This window comes from Myxine glutinosa, chromosome 11 (assembly GCF_964187855.1).
Source record: "Myxine glutinosa chromosome 11, kmMyxGlut1.1, whole genome shotgun sequence".
NCBI classification, from domain to species: Eukaryota; Metazoa; Chordata; class Myxini; order Myxiniformes; family Myxinidae; genus Myxine; species Myxine glutinosa.
Genome location: NC_136271.1, coordinates 66,198,260 through 66,220,613, shown reverse-complemented (window position 1 = coordinate 66,220,613; position 22,354 = coordinate 66,198,260). Strand labels below are relative to the sequence as shown.

General features: G+C 48.3%; 1 protein-coding gene across 10 annotated transcripts in view; it reads right to left on the bottom strand.

Annotated features, from left to right (window-relative positions):
- The window catches only part of LOC137436727 (papilin), a 285,438-nt gene that overhangs the window by 247,104 nt on the left and 15,980 nt on the right, over positions 1 to 22,354 (bottom strand). For all 10 annotated transcript variants that reach the window (XM_068130762.2, XM_078786728.1, XM_068130760.2 and 7 more), the window contains exons 3-5: positions 9,171 to 9,280; positions 5,739 to 5,799; positions 5,388 to 5,490 (exon numbers count right to left, since the gene is read on the bottom strand). In XM_068130762.2, coding sequence (XP_067986863.2) covers positions 5,388 to 5,490; positions 5,739 to 5,799; positions 9,171 to 9,280 — 274 coding nt within the window. The remainder of the gene's footprint in view (positions 1 to 5,387; positions 5,491 to 5,738; positions 5,800 to 9,170; positions 9,281 to 22,354) is intronic.

The window sequence follows — 22,354 nt, the reverse complement described above, 5'->3', positions numbered from 1 at the left end:
GATCCGGAGGACGGACCCGGGTAGCCCAGTGCCAGAGGGCACCATAGGGTGACAGAGCCAGGAGGGGCTGTCCCCAGTTAGTTAGGTTAGGGTGAGGAGCTAGGTAAGCTCGGGTGGCAACTACAGTGGTGGAGGTGTGCAGGTGGGTAGACCTGCTGGGAGAGCTACACGTCGCAGCCCAGAAATTGTGCGAGGGCACCGGGAGATGAATCGGGGGAGTGAGACCCCAAATTGAGAAGCACCACAGTTTGGTCAATGGGAATTGGTTTTTAGAACCCATAGTGTAAGTTGGCCAATGGATTGGCAGGGAGAGACCCCGGGTAGTGTAAAGTGTGTTAAAATCATTTAGAGGATAGTTAGGATGAAGGATCTCCTCGCACCATCTGCATCCACTCACCTGAGGTGACAGGTACTCCGCACCATGCCATGTTTAATTATTTTTACTGTGCAAATGTTTGGATTGTGAGACGCATCATGACGTGGGTGTGACATTGTGCTTTGATGTTCCATCTCTGCCTCCTTATGAGGATTGATGATGAATTTGGTGATGGCAAATTTTGAAGTAGAGGGATTGTGGCGACGAATTTGGTATAGAGGAAATATGGGGACGACGTGACAGTAGTGACGAATTTGTAAATGTGTAGATTTTTGTACATATGGGGTAAGGGCAAGGGTAGGGTAGGTGACAGGGGGGTGACGTACGGTAGGGACGAGCTTTCTCACTTCGCCCTCCGTACGCATTTCGCCTTGCATTGCCTTATTGATGTGTACCCTTGTGACCTTACCCCTCGCTCAATTGTCTTTCCCCTTTTGTCTCCCACATGACCTGTGCGCCACTGGGTGCCGAGGGGAGCGTGCGTGGGTCGGCCATTGTGCGCCCGAAATTCCCAGAACCAGCTGTCTGCATCGATGCACCACATTATGGACCACATGTCTGTGGCCGAGCACCACCTATGGACCCCATGGGTTGGGGCATGGCCCCTCTGCTGGAACCGGCCAGGAGGGCCCGAAATCTTGCTGGCGGACCTTGGCCACAGGGCACCGATGCCCCACAGGTGAACCACACATAGTCGGCCCCTGTGGGCCATAAATAAAATAAAAACGGACACGTTAGGTGCATTCTTTTATTGCAAATAGGCCGCCAGCAAGGGAAGATGACAACACCAGGAAAATAATAATAACCAGCAGAGGGAGCCAAAGAGCAAGAGATCACCTGCAGGGTTAGGGGTTGTTTGGTTATTTTTATTCATGAACAGTGATGACTGTGCACCGATTGGTGCTTGGGTGCGTTTTTGGGTGCTTTCATGGTGCGTCGATGCAGAGCAGACTGTCTCCCCCCCAGAAAGAACAATCACAGGTCCTGGGTTAGTTTTGTAAATAAAAGTAGCGTCAAGTGTAAATAATGCTTCCCACCGTCAGTGTGTAGTTTGAAGACCATTCCGCAATTCGGTTAACTGTGGGCGTAAGTCTGTTAGGCAGGGTGCAATGGAGCAGCGGGACACATTTATTTATGTTTTAAAACTGTCGCACTCAGGGTCAGGTTAAAAGTAGAGGGAACTACACCTACGTGTCACACTAAAAATAAAAGTTGCAGGCCCGGGACGTGCCTAAGAGGAGGAGGGTGCAGTGTTGCGGAGATGAGGACTGTATATTTTTTTGATTGTGTGCTGTACTATTATTACTATTGTTTATTCTGCGCCCCCCTACCTCCGGAGCTGTGTAAAGGTGAAAGGGCATCCCATAATTAGTCCACAAGCATACACATCAGCCAAATAATAGAATACCTCTGTTTGATAGTTATCTCTTATTATGTGTTTTTAGAGTAAGGCTGTGTCTCCCATTAATTGAAATACTCCATTGCACCAGTGAAAGAGATAGATTCCCTTCATTCCCACTCCCAACACTTCCATTCCCCCCTTTCCGTCAATTGCAATTCGCATTGCCAACTGCATGTTGGGCGGTTTTCCCTTCATCCGCCATTGACCACGAGGCAGGGTTGGGGGAAGGAAGGCGGGTCCCCACCTCGTCAGAGAGGGGAGGAGTGAGCCAGCCCCACTCGACCAACCATGAACAAGGGGTTTGGCTTGAGAGGGCGGGGAGAGAACGTTTGGGGGAGGTTCGAAAAGGTTGAGGGGCGGGGCCTATATAACCCACGGCGGGGGTGTTCCCAAGGGGAGATGCACTTTGAGTTGGTTGAGAGTCGGTCGTCAAGTGGAGAGTGGTGAAGAGTCAGTCAGTGGAGTCGGTTGCCAGAGAGAGTTGGTCACAAAGAGTTGGTCGTAAAGAGAGAGAAAGAGTCCTGAAGCTTGTGAGGGAAGGAGAGAGAACCCGTCACACCAAGGCTCCCCAAGCTCCGCGTTGGCTCCACCAAGCGTTCACCTCCACCAAGGCTCCACCAAGCTCCGCGTTGGCTCCACCAAGCGTTCACCTCCACCAAAGCTCCACCAAGCTCTGCGTTGGCTCCACCAAGCGTTCACCTCCAGCCATCCACCTCCTGCCATTCCTGTCATTCCCCGCGTGAGTCAGTGTCTTTGTTTGTTCTGTCCTGGGAATAAGTTAAGTCTGTATAACTATAAGCTAGTATTTGCACTGTGTCACCTGCGTCTTATGTGTTGTAAATAAACCTTGATTGCTCCTTTTTGCTTGTGTAAATAATAAATTCAATTACTCTTCTGTCCGTCTATTCGTTTTATTCCTTTTCCTCTTTGCATTCGTCGTTTTCGTCTTTTCCCCTCATTGAGCAGCTGTGGTGCGATCCGGCCAAAGTCCTGGGTGAATCGGGTGAGTCAGGGATCCTGTTAGGTCGCGGTAATACACCACCGCTCGGTCATCATAACATCTAAACCGCGATCTGTAACAATATTTTCATTTAATTAACGATATCTGCCAAACCACGTGCCCTATCGCAAATTCCAAAGGACATTTTATTTGACTGACATGCTGAACAGATCTGTGAAGTTTCCCCTCAATTGGATCAAAAATGAGGGAGGAGCTCGGTTTTAAAGGTTCATGCTTAAAAACGTCATAACTCTGAAACCATGTGACATATGACATCATGCTCGCTGACTTTTTTGTTCGTCATGGGTATGCGATTCTGCCTGCAAAGTTTGGCCTCGATCTGTTCAGCCGTTGCAGAGAAAAAGGGGTTTTTGTGTTTTCACGAAAAACAATATGGCGGCCGAACCACGTGACCTGTGATGTCATAATTACCATTAAAATATTATACAGACCGAGTCCCTCCTATTAGTCAGGGCCCTTAGGGATATTTTGGTTCAAATTCTTCCAAAAGCATCAAATTTGGCGCAGATGTTGCCCATGCCATACTCTTTCGATTTTTGACGGGCGCCAAGGTCGGTATGATCCGGGGACCATACCGGTCCATCCCGCCATGTCACCTGACCTATGACGTCATAATTAGGATATGCATCTAATCACATGGCGTACTATAAGTGGTCAAAGTTCAAAATGAATCGATCGAAAAATGAAGGCAGGGATTCATTTTTAAGGTTTTCATAAAATCCAATATGGCCGCCAGGTCACATGACCTATGACGTCATATTTATGACATGTATACAATCATGTATACATGAACCCGGATCATGATCGCACAAAAATTAAACACAAGGATATGGCATACAGTTCCTAAAACATCAACATCCGTACCTTTGTAATTAGACTGATGAACTGCATATGCCTGAAAATTAGGAAATAGACATGTAAATATTTCCTTTAATTGTCAAAAATAAGGTCAGAGTTCGATTACCCAACCCAGAAACATAAAATGGTGAACCTCATGTAAATCTTGGCAAAAAACTCAAAAACCGACACGTTTGACTCAAAAATGACCTTTAAGATGACCTTGAGGGTTGACCCTGACCTCGAATCATCAAAATAACAACATAATTGGATTCCTCGACCTCGAAAACCCCTGAAAAGTGGTATCATACATGATTCCAACCCTTTTGGTTATTTAACTGATTTTCCTCTAACCCGGGTGGTGGCCATTTAGTATTTCGCCAATATGGGGCCCCCGGGGGGGGGGGGCGCCCGTCTTGGCGCCCGTCAAAAATCGAAAGAGTATGGCATGGGCAACATCTGGGCCAAATTTGGTGCTTTTGGAAGAATTTGAACTAAACGGCCCCAAAATATCCCTAAGGGCCCTGACTATATGGTGAAAATTTGATCTCAATCGGTCCTATTTATTGCAGAGAAATTGTTTTTTAAAGGAAATTAAAACTTAAAATGGCACTGAGTTAAGGGTCATCAGAATTATCAGAATTCCCAAAGTTCAAAGTGCCATAACTTTGTCAAAAATGATCGAAACGTCGTGAAGTTCGAACTTGATCTGTAACTTATCATGAGGAAACCATGTACCAAGTTTGAAATCATTAGCATTAAGAGTTTAGAAAAAAAGTCTGGAAAACTCTTCTTTGCGTGACGGACTGACAGACTGACGGGCGGAGGGACGGCGTGCCTCCATCCTCCATTCACCTCCATCTATAGTCCCCTCCGGTGTACACCGGTAGGGGACTAAAAACAGTAATTCGTTGATCATAGACCGAAGTCTGTAATAGACAGATGGAGTGAACCAATCGCTTAACCCCGCTCTATACAGGCAATATGGCTGATACAGGAGGGCTCGAACCAGTGTGGTCATTGCAACGACCTCAGAGAGGCCGCCAGGGCCCTAGCCTATTTTAGGACTTTGTGGCTTCATTCCATACCAGAACTTGGTGGGAGAGTGGGGAAATGTTAGGTTGTTTCCTATTGTTGTTGTTGTTGTTGAATTGCCGGATGTTGTAGATCTATGGAAGCAGCTTCTGTCTGTTCTGTCTCACCCTTCCCTCCAACATTTCAAGTTTGCAGTGCACCTCCATCTCTTGTCATCCCCAATTCTGACCCATGATCATTTTACCACCATTTACTTTTTCTATCCCAACCATCTTACTTGCTAGTTTCAGAGTTTCATCCCATTTTCCCACTCCTTTTGCCTGTTTATTAATTACCTTGATGTTGTCCCATTGTCAGTTCTACTTTGCTTTTCCATGAGCCTCGCTTTATTAAAAAAAAAAAAAAAAAAAATTCGTATACAACATTAAGGCTCGTGTAAGAGCTAACATTGATCACAAAAAAAAAAAAGTGACACTTAAAACATAAAACATATGATGGATTGTTATTGTACTTCTTTCATGAAAAGTTTAACTTGCTTGTTTTACAAAGATGTTGTCCATTCTGCGAGTGAGGAGAGTTTTATTCTTTATTCATCATCACTTATTGCTTTACCTTTGCGCTTTACTCCACCCCTTTATTGACCTCAACGACCTAAAGGCTGAATATATATTCCGATTAAGACAAGTGCAAGAAGTGCGATTGCACACCACACCAACCTCCATAGAAAGGGGTCCACTTGTAGTAACGGCCCTGAAAGTCATGTTCGTCGTATTCCGAGCACTGCACCTCACGGAAACCTCGAGAACCCGCTGGACAGTCCTGGCGGACAACAACAGGCAATAAAGAATCGGAATGGTAACAGGTCTCAAATAAAGAAAAAGAAATAATAATTCTTGAAAAGTTTTATTCACCGGTGAAGGAAACCAAAATGACTGATAACGAAGATGGCAAATCAGAAGTTAGAACATTTCCAGGTATTGCGAACCACAAGAGACAAAAGGATGATAACAAGGCCTTATCTGTGGAAGTCGTGAATAATATGCTCTGGCTTGTAGAGGAATTCTCACCTCGACATTACAGGTTCTGTGCATTCTCGCAGGCCCCAGACAATCCGGGACTGCACCTGGCCTGAGGGTGTTGTAACAAGAGACAAGAAGTGCACACAGAATAGGGGACTTTTGACCTAATAAAGCTTGACGACTAAATCTATTCCAACAGGCCAATGCCTTCAGGTAAAATAACATCGTCTGCAGTAATGTCATTACGTTGTCGCCATGGTGTCTCGGTATTCTTCTTGAATGGAATAGAACAGAGTTCCTTTCACTTTTCTGGTTATTGACAAGACTCGGTGGTATGATGGTTAGAGCGTCCGCTCTGAGTTTGGGAGGTCGGCGGTTTGACCCAGACCCTGGCTTCTTGGCTTCTTGGCTTCATGGTCAGCATTTAAAAAGAATAGAGCATGGATAAAAAAACAGATTGGCAACCATTGTGCAGGTTTATGGCAAAGAGGTGAGGTCGACATACCAACGTTGGAGCAAAGCCAACAGGGAGAGATATTTTTGCGAAGATAAATGGGGGGAAATGAAAAAATGATTATTGACTCTGCCACCGAATAGTCAAGTTCACTATGTTTTTTCGTTCAAAATTTTTGGAGATTAGCAAAACTATACATTTTTGGAATATTCAGAGCATGAGGAATCCAAAAATTAATGTTGGCATTTGCAATGTGCACTTTTCTTAGCAAGATTTGCAATCTCAGCCGTGATGAAACTGACAGACGAAGGTGACCTAACACAGGAGGTGAAGGATGCATTGGCCGACTTTGTATGCTTACTGTACTGCCCAAGTGCATCCATATAACAAGTATTCCTGACCTAAGGTGGTATCTGTTTTGCAAACATCTGGCAGAAAGCAGCAAGTTGCCTCCTGCAGTTGCTGCCCTTGAGGAGCACATTGAACGTGTGCGCGTACAGAGTAGGATGTGGTGCCAAGCCACCGTGATGTGGCAACGTCTGTTCGACCCACTCAAACATGGCTATTATCAGAATGACCATGGTGAGATACTACCTACCACCACGAAGGTTCCACCTGCACCACAGGCCATTGTAGAGTTGGTCAGATGTCAGTGTAAAGCCCATTGCACAACCCAGAGGTGTTCATGCAGGAGACACAACTTGGCTTGCACAGACCTTGTTTGTGTGGAAGTGACTGCGAAAATGACTCGGACTGTAATGCCGAAAATGACACTCAGGACAGTGATGAAGATCTGTTACAGCATATTCCTGAACGGTGTAGACCTAGTAGATCCTGTGTATAGGACTTATAGTTCAATCTGATACTAACAAGGCTGCTTTCTTGCTTTATAAACCCATACCTATAACTTCAAAGGACTTGCAATATCATGTATTATGTAATACAGTTATATCACAAATATAAAGACAATGGTTTTCAATTACCTTTGTTTGTTGCTTTTCTATAATCCTGAGCACTATTTTGAGGCCTTTATTGGATTCCTTGACCCAGAAAACATAGGATTAGCATATTTAATTAAGTTTCTCAGTTCACTAGAAGCCGAGATAGCGCAAAATGTGTATTTTATGGCGGCCATTTTGAAAATCCAAAATGGCGGCCATGCAGATGTTTGTGCAGATGCCAACATTGATTTTCGGATTCTCCATGCTCTGATGATTCCAAAAATGTACAGGTTTGCTAATCTCCCAAATTTTGAACGAAATTGTATTTGTTAACATAGTGAACCTGACTAGAAGGTGAATGGAGGTTATGCTTTCAGCTTGTTTGTTTGTCTGTCTGTGAGCCAGATATCTCAAAAGTTGTGCATGGATTCGGCCGAAACTTGGTGGACAGGTTGGGTGTGTGACAAGGGCGAATTCGATTTTAGTTCAGGTCCGAATCCAGATCCGGCCTATCACTGGGATACAAAACGTAAACTTTTCAGCCTGGCGGAGGTATGCTCTCTACCGAGTGTCGTTCTAGTTACAATTTTATTTTTTTTTTAACAGTTTTTGGCTTTTATTAATAACTAGCAAAAGTCCGTGGTATAAAATACCATGATAGTAAAGAAAAGGTAGCCTTTTTTATTGCATTTTTGTATACTGAATCGAGGCTCGTGAAAGAGCTAACATTTACTTCACAAACAAATCAACCAGACAAACAAAATCTATCTATAATTCCATTAATCTCTGTGTGTATGTGTGTTTGTATGTGTGTATGTTTGTCTGTGACCGCTGTTTCTCGACAACTACCGGTCCGATATACTTGAAACTTGCCAGGTATATTGCTGGGGACCCGAGGATGTGCCTTTTCAAGGTTTGAAATTAATCGGACAAGTAGTTACCGAGCTATGGCGATTTCTTTACCAAACACCGCAAGCCGTTCGCTTTGGACCAAACCATTTCATGTAAATAGAGGGGGGGGTTCTGTGGTCGTTGCGAATGGACCAAACCATTCATGTAAATAGAGGGGGGGGGGGGTTCTGTGGTCGTTACTGCCACGTGGTTTCAAAGTTTTTTTTTGTTGTTGTTGTTTGCACGCATGTTTTTTTGCACCCACGTACGGGCACGCCCTAGGATGTTTACACACACACACCCGTACACAAATTTTTTTTTTTTTTTTTTTTTGGCAAGGAACGGGCACCCACGTACGGGCACGTCCTAGCTTATATATAGTACGGGCATGCCCTAGTATATAAAAAGAGGGAGCGGAAAACAAGATGGGGAGAGAAGGGGAAGCACACAACACAACATTTGATAGCAGGGAGAAGTGTGGGAGGGAGAGGGCTTGGAGGGAGGAGGCGTGGGAAGGGGGGGGGGGGGGGGAGGGAGAAGTATAAAACACAAGGACACCAAGGACTTCCAGGACAGAAGTTGGTATTTCAAAAAAGTGGAATTGGGGTGAAATTAGCGGGGTTAGCTTGGTTAAAAGAGTTCAAAAATGGGAGGTTTAATATATATTTCTTAACAGGAAAGGGGAAAAAAAATAGGGAGTGATTGAGGCAGTGGCCTGTTGCCGATACAACATCCGGGTTCAATTTTTTTTGTCTACTCATCGCTATAAAAGGAGCCGTGCATGCACCCATGTGTGCGCGCATGCGAGTTCCACCCATTGGCTTGACAGTTCACCTGAATCTACCCACAATTTATATACTATGGCCACCAATTTAGGAACCCTATAGAATTGCCCTTTAAACCCCTTTAGAATTACTCTTATAACCTTGTAGAATTACCCTTCAGAACCCTTTACATTGGTGAGAAAAAGGTTTTGAACCCTTTAGAATTTTTTGTATTTCTGCATAAATTTGACCTAAATGTGATCACATCTTCATCTAAGTCCTAATAGATAAAAAGAATCTGATTAAACAAACAGCACCCAATAAATCTACTTTTTCATTTCTTTATTGAGCAAAAAGTTTGTGAACCTTTAGTCCAGTTTATTCAAGACAATGTTAAAACATCAAAATGGAATGTTTAACCTCGTGTTACCTAAGACTCCGGCATGAGCGGCTGCGAACTTCCACACCGCTTCCACAGCTCCTGCTGCAAGGCCCCCACTCACTCCAGGAATCCCAAGCACCTGCTTGTCTCTTTGAAAGCTGTCGCGTACCAAATCACATACACAAACACGCATACACCTGTTAATGTATATCACCTAATAATCTCGAATGATTTAACAAACCATTTTATCAACTTCCATACGGTGCTATGATGACAATCTTCATCATCAAAATATTTCATGTCTTTAAACGTTCCCTTGTATAAGCAAATATTCCAAAGTCTACAAAAGTCTGGCTGATTATGATGAACAAAGAAGCCATTTTAAATGTAAACAGCTGTCCCAGAATGTTTTTGCTTTCTTTGGGACCTCTACTTTATTGATGACAATATTTAACATACATTTGAAATCACTGCAGAGCAATACTTTTTGGTATCTCGACATGTATCAAATATTTTCAGATTTTTACTGTTAAAGGTGGATGAACGGACCTCTTCAACATCACGCAGTGATCATGTTGGTTACTGGCGAGTTCATACAACACGATACCCCACACAGTGTTCAAGTATATACTGTATTTAAATTTTAATATAATCATGATTTTTAAGATTGTTAAAAAGAATGTGCAAGGTTCGTGCTATTGAAGCAGTTTTATACACCAACCACCCTTAAACACCACCTTATAGAACATGTCCAAGTACTGTATAGGGAGTCCCCGACGTACGAACACCCGGACGTATGAACCAACCTCCATAAGATTTTTTTTTGACGTCCGAGATATGAACGTTCACTCATACTTACGAACTGATCATGGGCGGAGTACCTCGGGACTCAATGATTGGACGAAGCATTAATCTTTCTTCTGCGAGATGTAAAGAGTCAGAGCGTAGCGTGCAGTCTACACTCTACAGTATCCAGTGTACTGTACAGCACCGTTTGCAGCCTTTTTATGGCGTAGTCCATCGGGCAGAGCCGTCTAGAACAATGTATGTATGTAAGTATGTGTATGTATGTATGTATGTATGTATGTATGTCCCCTCAAACGTATACCAATCAGAGCTGAGAATCTGGTCACATGACAGTGTGATGTGATTATGTCTGATGTCATTACTGTGGTGCAGCGGCTGACTCCGCACACCGCCATTTTGATTTATATTTCGTTCAAGCCGAACATATCATTGAACCTGTCATATATCACAATCGCCATGCTCTACCTTTACATTTTTCATTCTGTGTGAAACAAACAAACCGATTGTTAAAATGACCATCAAATATCGAAAGCATCGGCGTTACGGCTCTTCCAACGACCGATCCGACGAAGGGTTCAATGGACGGGCGCCCTCCATAGACGCCGCCATAGTTGGGAGACGTCCGCTTCATTCGGCTTGCTCTCCAGCATTCAGATTACATGCAGTTACCGGTCCCAGTTCACATTTCCGAAAGAATATCGATACAAAATATATTTGTTTGTTAGATTCATCGGAGAAGATGGAATCGTGGACGATACGACCGGTCCACCGAGCTATACGTCCGTTCAGGAGCCAGTGTGGCGGCCCGCGCAGAGGTGGACTCTGAGGGAAGAATCCATGCGGGGCGGCAGTGATACACCCGCCGTGACCTGGCCGTATGGAAGAGTCGATGAAGCGATAAGGAGCCAGTGAGGTGGCCCGCGCGAAGGGATGGAGGCCCAGTCGGGTCTGCCAGATGAGTCGCGACCCTAGTGATCAAGGAACTTGGGGCTCGGCAGCGGCCACTCGGGGCCTAGCCGTAGTTGCCAGAGGTGGCCGGCCCGGGCGGAGGTGGACTCTGAGGGAAGAATCCATGCGGGGCGGCTGTGGTACGGCCGCCAAGACCTGGCTGTATGGAGGAGTCGATGAAGGGACGGGCACCTAGTCGGGTCGGTCAGAGGAGTCGTTATCGTAGTGGTCGAGAAACTCGGGGCTAAGGCGGAAGGGGGCTCGGCATGGCATAGCATAGGGTACGCGGTTGCTAACAAAATAGGTTTGGTGCAGGTGGAAGTGGAAACCGGGTACTCCCAGGTGCCAGGTGCCTTCAGGGCGGCATGGCCGTTCGCCTTCGGCGCCCGGCGATATCGCCGAAAACGGGGTTTGTATCATGTGCCTTCAGGTGCCAGGTGTCCACGACCGCTCCACACGTATAGAGAAACACTTGAGAACGATTATCACGGACACTTTTCATGTACGATCGCGATGATAGTTCTGCTGGCGCAGCCAGCTGGAGTTAAGTTTGGATCGGGACGCCTCCCAGTAATGGCAGACGCAAGAGCACCGCCTATCGGCGAAGGGGGCACGATCGTCCTTATCGGATCGGTCTATAGGGCTTAGGCGTTTATGACTCACTTTCCACTTTGGACAAATCAAGCCCAGGTTTCTTAATACAGTGGTATCGTTTCAGTAGTATCGTTTTCGTAATAATAATATTATTATTATTATAGTAAAAATAAACATAACACTTTAATCCCAATGTCATGAATGGAAAGTTGATGGATTGAAGCGGTGTAACCGCGGAAGTGAGGAATTCACCTCGGTTCTGTTAAAATAATATAATTTTCGTAATAATAACGTAACGTTCTTATTATAGTAAATCTAATCGTAACACTAATCCCTTTGCAGTGACTGCAACGTTACTGGAGGTTAAATATAAATCTTATATAGTTTTCTGTGTCCGGCCGTCATGCTACGTCCTTATGTATATGATGTCATTACGGCGTAAACACCCGCTCACTTCAAGAGCTGCAGGAAAGGTCATTCCTCTTTGGGGTATATAGATTACAGTCGATATATGGTTAGGTCTCAAGAACATTGGGTGTGTGTTCATTTACCAAGTTTGTTGTGCAGAGATCGCCAAGTGGTTGAAGCATTCGAGCAAGCACTACATTCAAAACCGTTATGGAACGGCTGGCTTGGCAAGCGCTAGCTAGCTGCTTGGTAAATGAGCACACCTCCAACCCTTGTGGGGTATATTGATTACAGTAGATCTTCCCTCAGTTCTATAAGTAAAAGTTACCTCACGGATGTCTGGATTCCTCGAAAATTTATTTGTTTAATGTTATAAGCAGCATTAGTGACTGTTTAAAAAAAGCTAAACGTGTGTTTGTGGTTTATAATATTTTACAAGCCCAGCTTCGCCGCTATAGACTTTTGGTCTTGTTTCTTTACGCACATCTTTGCATTCATACACTATGTATGGTTCCCCATATTTTACCGTTTTAGTGGCAACAAACCATAATCATGGCTGATAAACGTTGGAGTGATATTCCTGCAACAAAGAAACACAGAACATTGACATTGGAGGTGAAACTGGATGTTATTAAAGCGCGCTTTAATAACATCCAGTTTTGAAGCTGAAATTGGGCTTCGGTCTGGACGAACCAGACTTCGGCCTGAGCCTCCCAAAATTCGGGAAGTTTGATGAAGTTGGCCATGGCAATGGCGTCACGTGTGGAAGGATCGCTCCGGCAGATCCAACGTCGAGGGGGTCACCAGTAAAGCGCGGCGTTACGCGCGCTGCTTGCGAGCAAGGAGGAAGCGGACAAGCGGTAACTTATAAGCGTCTTTATTTCAGGAGCTCACTGTAACACTGGCGGCTGGCGCGCTCCGGGCTGCGCGCCCGGTGTATATCATGAGGCCACGCCTACCCCTCGGGCGTGGCCACCGCCCACTTGGTGCGAGGAATGATGTCACCACGCCAGTGGGCTTTTGTGTCCGCCACATTATAAAATTTTGTTACAAAGGTGAAACTTCCTCCCAATGAGACGTTCGTTAGACCTTCATCGTTCGACAATCAGAACAATTATCAAGGACAAGACAAGAATGTTACTGTACTTTATTTTATAGTATTTTAATTAATTGTATTTATTACAATTCGGGGGAATTGAAGGGGTATTATTTTCTATCATTTATTGTAAATGTACAATGTTTAACCTTAATTATGTGTAAAATTACGTGTTAAATAGGCATTATTGGCTTGGTTGTAGAAACGAACAACCATGTATTATTGAGTTTATGGGGAATTGAGTTCCGACTTACTAACATCAGACTTAAGAATGATGCTTCGGAACGCAACCTGTTCATAAATCGAGGACTCCCCGTACTGCAAAACTGGAGGCTCTAGGAAGTGCAAAGAAGGTTGATTTGTGTCCTACAGTGTTCAAGTATTATAATTCAATTTAAATAAAATAAAGATTGTAAAAGTCATATAAATAAATTCAATCTGGCTTTTACCGCCTTTTTTCCCAGTGTCTATTACATCACCCTATCTAACACGTTATATTAGTTCTTCGTGCCTATTGTTTGTGCGGTTTATGGCGTCCTTAAAAATAGTAAGTGTCTTCTTTGAATTTTTTGAAAATTAGATTTGAGTGCTTATAGAGAATTATATCATTATATTTGTACTGCCAGACGGATAGACTAAAAGATTATCTCACTCCTGTCTGCTTATGCACGATCGGGACAAATTCAGAGACAAGGTACTGTTAAACGGCAGATTTGTCTTCTGATTCCCATTCGTGTTCAAAATATAACATCATTCAATTTAAATAAGTTGTAACCGTGTTTTTATTGTCCCAAGAACTTGGAAATTGACCAAATGACTTCCAACAACAAACATCGTCGTCGTCGTCGTCGTCGTCATCATCATCATCATCATCATCATCATCATCATCATCATCATCATCATCATCATCATCATCATCATCATCATCCAATATCTTGCAAAGTGATCAGTCAACCATATCATGCATTGTTGCTATTGTTCTTGTTCACAACCATGTTACCAGATCATATGGCTGGTTGTTGGCAATCAGCGAGCACGGTAAAGTAGCGCCATTGACATGTCTCCTTTAAAACAAGTCTATCGTCCAGCATATTGAAACAAATTAATCCTGACTGTATACCATAACTCCTTAAGATTACACAATTCCTTAAGATTAAGATATTTTTTCCCATTTTCTAACATCACTTATATGAGCCATCAGGAGCAAAAAAAAAAGGGGGATGAATACACGATTGGTGATTTTGATTGAAAATGCAGGTGTAGCAAATTTCAGGTGTCAGATGAAATATTATCATCACATGACATACAACTATAACAAAGCAAAATTGTGTTTGAAAAACTTTCATTATTGCCACCTCATCAAAAGTCCTCTTTTGAGCAATGGCCATCCATAGTGCCATGCCCTTCAGCGGCGTAAGATGGAGTGATACCTGCAGCCTGCCCAGACGTGAACATGGTATGATAGATATCCAATGTTAAAATGTCAACAAAACTTAAAAGTCTCCTACATATCATTCCTCGGAGTGGACGATGATAATGAAAGAGAGAAGTTGGGGTTCAAAAGCCCAAAATTAGCGATTGAAAAGCCTTTGTTCCGGCTGCAAAATGTGCACACCCATTAAAGGGACACAATCATGAAATTTTTTGAAGAGGTATGTTTAGAGGATGAGAGCCATGACCCTTTAGCACAAAAAAAATATTTGAGGACAATAATAAGCCGGATAATCATGTTTTAAAATCGGACTATTTTAGCTTCCGTTATGCAAATGAGCTACTTACATCGATTTGTGTGACAACACATGGACACAACTCATTGACATTGACGGACGGGTATGTCCACTGTTGAATCACAAGTTATTCTAGCATTCAAGATGCCGATGTGCCACGCAATTAACTGTTCGAATCGTCAATAAATTTAACTCAGAAGAATAACTAGAATAACTCAGAAGTCGATTTTTCTGCATCGTTGACCCAGGAAAAGATCGTCAACGATCGTGTCCTTTGTGGTTGAAAAAACAAGGAACAACCAAATTCAACATCAAGACGTATGTTCATTCATAATATGGTGTTGTTTTTGAAGACCAATCGAAGCTGTCAACGTTCGTATTTGATAAACAGGCTCACTACCTGGGAAACAAGCCTTGAAAATTGCTGAAACACGATGCCATACCGACACTGCGTGAAAGTTACCTGTTGATTTGAAGACAGAGCCATGTGAGCCAAGCTCAGAGCTAGTCATCAGGTAGTTATCTATATTACTAGAATACGAGCAGAGCCTACTTGTCACTTTGCTGACGGACCAATTAGTCGTCCTGTTTGCCAAAAATTGCTATATTGGTTCACTGCGACTGTATTTAGTCCGTAAACCACGATAAACTCGACCAGCATGTGGGAATATTTAATCAGTTTATGAAGTGCCCTCAGGTCTATTATTGGTCTGGCTCATTGGGGCTTCGGTTGTCAAATTGCCCCGAGGGCAGTTTGAATTCTCATAAGATAGTCGATCGATCTTGCAGGGGCGAGCCAGAAATCCTTAACGCACAGTCTTTCTTATAAATGTTATTGTTCTGCACAAACTGTCCTGCAGCACTGCGACAGCCAACAGTTCCTGCAGGAGCTGCACACGAACGCGCCGCTACAGCTTAGCCTTCAAGTTCAGCTGCTTCACAGCTATTAGTTAGAAAGGTTCTTCTTCTTAATTTTTTGATGGACGGATGGACATAGCCAAATATTGAAGTGGCTTCACCGCTTTAAAATCTTCATCTGCTCTGCCCTTTCCCTGTTGCTGCACCCAAGCTATCCCAGGCAAGTCACGTAGTGATAGATCCATAGACTCAGCTTCATCCTGGGAAATATCCAATAATCTTGAAGACCTCGGTTTCCACGGTGTCAAGCTGAGTAAGCTGTGAGGCAGGTGAGCCAGCTAAGAGGGGAGAGCATTACTCCTTCAAGCTGTGGATGAAGGCCTTGTATGTGGATTGGAGTGCAGGTGACCAATGAAGGACTTTGTACGATAAAGGATGCCCAGTCGGCGTCTGACTTGGAAGATCTACTTTGAAATGTGGTTTGCCCAAGAAAGGCCATGGCTGATAGTGAGACATAGGAGTTTGAATGACTGAACTCCCTCAAGGTCAAGAGGATTGTTAAGAAAGTAGATTGGATGGTTTGCCAGATGGACATTTCGGATAGTGTGGGAGAGTGAGATTTTTCAGGATTGAAAGACATGTTCCAAGTGTTTGACCCATTTGTGATTTTTTTTCAAGGTCTGAAGAGAGGGAAGAGTCTGCAGCTTACCGGCCTGAAGGATGAGAAATGATGCAGCAGAGGATGGAATCACCAGAAAAGAGATACGGACGAGATTTTTTTCTGGAAATCAGAAACATCATTGATGAAGATGATGAAGAAGACTGGTCGCAAGACACTGCCTTGGGGACACTCCAGCCTTAACAGGGAGAGGAGATAAAAGGATCCCAATTAAGCCAACTTAACATTAAGCATTGTGCCTAATGGAGGCATTTTGACTCATAAATTGTTTTTTGGTTTGTGCTGCAGGGTGTTTTTTTCGGTTTGCACTGCGGAGTGTTTTCTAAGAGGAAATGTTCATCGCCTTATGCTTCATGGAACAGCAATGTTGGTGATCTGGATGATGAAGGCACGACCTGCTCGCAGGGTGTCTTCCTGCCATTGTCCGCAGCTGCAAAGCAGACCGGCTTTCCTTCACACCCTTTTCCACAAATACAATCCGAATCAAGTGCTTGGGATAAAATCCCCTTGAACCACTCACTGGTGAAAAGTGTTGAAAGGTTCAAGATCCAAATTGCCAGGCAAATACACATCTTCAAAAAGACACCTCTTCAACTGACATGGGAGAAACACGCCGTTTTGGACAACCAGAGACTTAATGGAACATGCCCAAGTAAGCCGCCAGGCAAACACGTTTTTGAACGAGATATAATCTTTTTGGAGATGGCGTTGCTGAAAGAACACATGTCAAAAGCACAGAGTCTATAAGATTGGGGTTACTGACTATGCGAGGCATTTTGCATGAGTCAAGTTGAAACAGCTCCAGCGTCAAGGCCTGGAGCAAGAGCAGAAAGGGCGCCATTATCTTAATAGTCATCTCTCATGTCCAGGGGATGCAATACTACTTCGGTTTACTGCATGATAAATATACCGCAGTTACTGTCAATTTGCACTGCTTGCTATCAAATCTATCCATGACCAGGAAGCCACTGTGTATTGCACTGTTGCCCATTAAGAGTGTTTGTATCACGTTGCTTGTTCTCTCCATATGCGGTTTTCAGAAGGTGGAAATGAGCCCTCCCAAATGTCAAAGTATCTACCTTTGTGTGTGCATGCATCTACCATATAACACACAATGCCATTTTGTGTGTATGTACAGATTTATGTCCCCAAGAGTAAGTTCTAAAGGCCAATCTTTTAACACGAATGCGTGTTCACTACGGTATATTTTTGAGAATAAAACAAACTCGAAAAACATTTTCCATAACAGAGTAATTATGTCTCTTCTGTTAGAATTGTAGACGCAGGTTTGCAAACCGAGCCTCAAGGGCGGTGCACAGAAGCGTTTTTTAAAATAACAATAAATACAAGGCGAAGGGAGGTGAAATTCGCTGCACGTGATGTGCAACGTGAGCAGGGTAAAACGAGTGTTCATTTACATTCACATGATGTCGAATAAATAAAGAAGATATAACCACACCTGACACAAGACGAGACCGAGGCTTCAGACTTTAGCACGCTCACGAGGCTGTACCGTCAAATAAACTGCTCCAACCCGTCATTTTGAAGGGCTTTATACTAATGTGTATATTGTAGCGACCCATGGGTCCCCCAAGCAAGACCAGCATCAGAATCTCCTTGCTCCAGCCGGTGACGTCACCGGCGGGGAACCACGGCGCCAGAGTGGCTGGTCACGTGACCACCAAAGCGGTGCGGGTATAATCAGCTACACCTGTTGATCACGTGACCACCGAAGCACGCCTCGCTTGAGAGGCGTGGCTTTCGGTTTCGGTTTCGGTTTATGGTTGTGCTTTATAATGCAGCCCGATAAACGGGCTTTTCAGTGTTCCCGAGTTGGTTTTACGAATAAATATCTTCTCGGACGAGTTTGTGCCTTGCCATCCTTTTGTCCGTATTCTGCTGGAGCCCGGACTCCTTCACTGGTGACCCCGAATTTGCAACACGCGATGGACACAGTGTCCCTCAAGCTGCCCACCTTCTGGGAAGCACATGCCGCCGTCTGGTTCGCGCAGGCGGACTCCCAGTTCGCCCTACGTGGCATCACGGAGGACGCCACCCGCTACCATTACGTGGTCGCCACGCTCGGCTCCGCAACCGCCGCCCGCTGCCTGAGCTTCCTCCAGAACCCGCCCGCTGACGGCAAGTATGACGCCATCAAGGCACTTCTGCTGGGCGCGTTCGCCCTTTCCCCGGCTGAGCGCGCACGACGCCTGCTCGACCTACCTGAGCTCGGCGATACGCGCCCGTCCGAGCGCATGGACTACATGCTCGCGTTGCTTGGCGAGCACCCCTTGGATTTCCTGTTTCAGGAGCTCTTTCTTCACCAGCTCCCGGCTCCGGTACGGGTCGCCCTGGCAGGTACGACCATCGTAAACCCCCGCGACCTCGGCAAGGAGGCCGACAAGATCGCTTCGGCAAGCCAGCTCGCCGGGGTGGCGGCCGGGAGCTTTCCCGCCCACCCGCCTGACGCCCTCGACGCAGTCTCCTTCCCGGAGACCGCTGGGCCGGCACGACTGGCAGCAGCGACGCCGCGTCGCCCGGTCCCGACGCGTCGACCGGAGCCCCCGCCGGACCCGGCCTGGTGCTATTTCCACGCCAGGTTCGGGCGGCAGGCCCGATCATGCCGACCCCCGTGCACGTTCGGCAAGTCGGGAAACGGGCGAGCCGGCGTTCCCTCCCAGCAATGAACGCCGGCTGTTCCGGAAACCTGCTGTTCATCGCAGACCGAGCGTCGGGGCGGCACTTCCTCTGCGACACCGGCGCCCAGCTGAGCGTCATTCCCGCTTCGGCGGAGGACAGGCGGGCCGCCGTCTGCGGCCCCCCATTGGTCACGGCCAACGGCTCCGCCATCCGCACTTTCGGCCCACGCACCGTCGGCCGTCGCCCTCCGCTTCGGCAGCCAGCTCTTTCACTGGGAGTTCGTGACGGCGGACATCCCCATGGCTTTGCTCGGGGCCGATTTCTTGTGCGCCCACAGGCTGCTGGTAGACGTGAAACACCGGCGTCTCGTCAACGCCGAGACTTTCAGCTCCCTGGCGTGCGCCTTGAGCCGGGCCGCACCCACCGAGTTTTCCTGCGCCCTCCCATTGGCGGACGACTTCGCACGTCTCCTTGCGGAGTTCCCGGCCCTCACGCGGCCGACGTTTTCGGATATCGCGGTGAGGCACGGCATCGAGCATCACATCCCCACTACGGGCCCGCCGGTGTACTCCCGGGCTCGCCGTCTCGACTCCGCCAAACTCGCCGTCGCCAAGGCCGAGTTCACGGCGCTGGAGCGCCTCGGCATCGTACGGCGCTCCGGCAGCGCCTGGGCCTCGCCGTTGCACATCGTCCCGAAGCCGGGGGGCGGATGGCGGCCATGCGGCGACTACCGCTGCCTCAACGACGCCACTACCCCTGACAGGTACCCCATCCCGCACATCCAGGATTTTTCCGCCCGGTTGGCGGGGCGGACCATTTTTCCTAAAGTGGACCTGATTCGGGGGTACCACCAGGTGCCCGTCCGCCCGGCCGACATCCCGAAGACGGCCGTGATCACACCTTTCGGCCTCTTCGAGTTCCTCCGGATGCCCTTCGGCCTCAAAAACGCAGCGCAGGCATTCGAGCGCCTGATGGACGGCATGCTGCGCGACCTGCCGTCCTCTTCACCTACCTCGACGACATCCTCGTCGCCAGCATGTCCAGAGCCGAGCACCTCCTCCACCTCCGGACGCTCTTCGGCCACCTCAGCGAGCACGGCTTGATTGTCAACCCGGCCAAATGTCACTTTGGTGCGGCGACGATCGACTTTTTGGGCCACCGCATCACCAGGAACGGCGCTGTGCCGCTGCCGGCCAAAGTCGAGGCCATCGCCGCTTTCCCGCGCCCCCGCTCCGTCAAGGCGCTGCAGGAGTTCCTCGGGATGGTGAACTTCTACCACCGCTTCGTGCCCCAAGCGGCGCAACTCATGCGGCCCTTGTACGCCGCCCTCCGCGGCCAGCCGGCGAAGCATGACGTCGTCTGGTCCACGGACATGGACGCGGCTTTTGCCGGCGCGAAACGGGCCCTTGCCAACGCCACGCTGCTGGCCCACCCGGTACCGCATGCCCCAATCGCCCTCACCACGGATAACTCCGACTACGCTGTGGGCGCGGTCCATGAACAATGGGTGAACGGGGTCTGGCAGCCGCTCGCGTTCTTCAACCGGCAACTCCTGCCCAACGAGCTGAAGTACAGCATGTTCGACCGCGAGCTCCTCGGGCTGTACCTGGCTGTCCGCCATTTTCGCCACCTCCTGGAGGGCCGCCCATTCACGGCCTTTGTCGACCACAAGCCATTGATTTTCGCAATGGCCAAGGTCACGGAGCCGTGGTCGGCCCGCCAGCAGCGCCACCTCTCCGCCGTGTCGGAATACACCACGGACATCCGGCACGTCGCCGGGAAAGACAACACCGTGGCCGACTGCCTTTCTCAGGCCGGCGCCAACGCCGTCCACCTCGGCGTGGATTTCGCCCTGATGGCGACGGACCAGGCCACCGACGGCACGGTGCAGGCGCTCAGGGTGGCAGACACGGGCCTCCGCTTGGCTGACGTCCCCTTCGCGGGCACGGTCCTGCTTTGCGACGTCTCCCAAGGCCCTGTTGTGCCGGTCTCCTGGCGGCGCCGCATTTTCGCTTCTCTCCATGACCTCTCGCACCCAGGCCGGAAGGCGTCCCAGAAGCTGGTGTCGGCACGCTTCGTCTGGCACGGGTTGCGAAGGGACGTCCGCGACTGGGCCAACGCCTGCACAGCCTGCTAGCGGGCCAAGGTCCACAGTCACACCCTGGCTCCGTTGGCTCCTTTCACCGTGCCCAAGCGGCGTTTTCGACCATGTCCACGTGGACCTGGTGGGTCCCCTGCCCCCATCGCGGGGGTTCACCCACCTGCTCACCATGGTGGACAGGACCACCAGGTGGCCGGAGGCCGTGCCCCTCACCTCCACCACCACCGCCGACGTGGCGCAGGCGTTCATCGCCACCTGGGTCGCGCGCTTCGGCGCACGGGCGGACATCTCGTCCGACCGCGGCCCACAGTTCACGTCCAAACTTTGGGGCGCGGTCGCCCGCTCATTGGGAGTCACTCTGCACCGCACCACGGCCTACCAACCCCAAGCCAACGGGTTGTGTGAGCGGTTTCACCGCTCCATGAAGGCCGCACTCCTGGCCGGCCTCCAGGACGACGGGTGGGCCGACCGGCTCCCGTGGGTCCTTTTGGGCCTCCGCACGGCCCCCAAGGAGGACCTCCAGGTGTCCACCGCCGAGCTGGTGTACGGCCAGACTCTCCGCGTCCCGGGCGAGTTCGTGCCCGACGCCACCAGCCCCTGGTCCGCCGCGCGCCAGCGCACGGACTTCCAGGAGGCCGCCCAACGTTTCGCCCCGGTGCCAACGTCCTGCCACGGCGACCCCCACTCCTACGTCCCCCCAGCACTCCGCACGGCGGAGTACGTCTTTGTGCGCCACGACACGTACCGGGGGCCGCTCCGGCCACCTTACGACGGACCTTTCCGGGTCCTATGCTGGGACAACAAGTCCTTCATCGTCAGCATCGGCGGCCAGGCGGACCGGATCTCGCTGGAGCGCCTCAAACCGGCCCACATGGACGTCGGCCAGCCGCCACGGCTGGCTCTACCACCGCGGCGCGGCCGCCCCCCGTCCACTACACCCCCGTCCGACCATCCACCACCACACCGGACCCCCCCCCCCCCCCCCCGCGACTGGCCAGGGGTCGTTTCGGTCGGGTCATCCGGACCCCCCTCAGGTTGACCTCCCTGGACCAAGTCCATTCTGGGGGGGCGTGTGTAGCGACCCATGGGTCCCCCAAGCAAGACCAGCATCAGAATCTCCTTGCTCCAGCCGGTGACGTCACCGGCGGGGAACCACGGTGCCAGAGTGGCTGGTCACGTGACCACCAAAGCGTGCCGCGCGTGCGGGTATAATCAGCTACACCTGTTGATCACGTGACCACCGAAGCACGCCTCGCTTGAGAGGCGTGGCTTTCGGTTTCGGTTTCGGTTTCTGGTTGTGCTTTATAATGCAGCCCGATAAACGGGCTTTTCAGTGTTCCCGAGTTGGTTTTACGAATAAATATATTCTCGGAC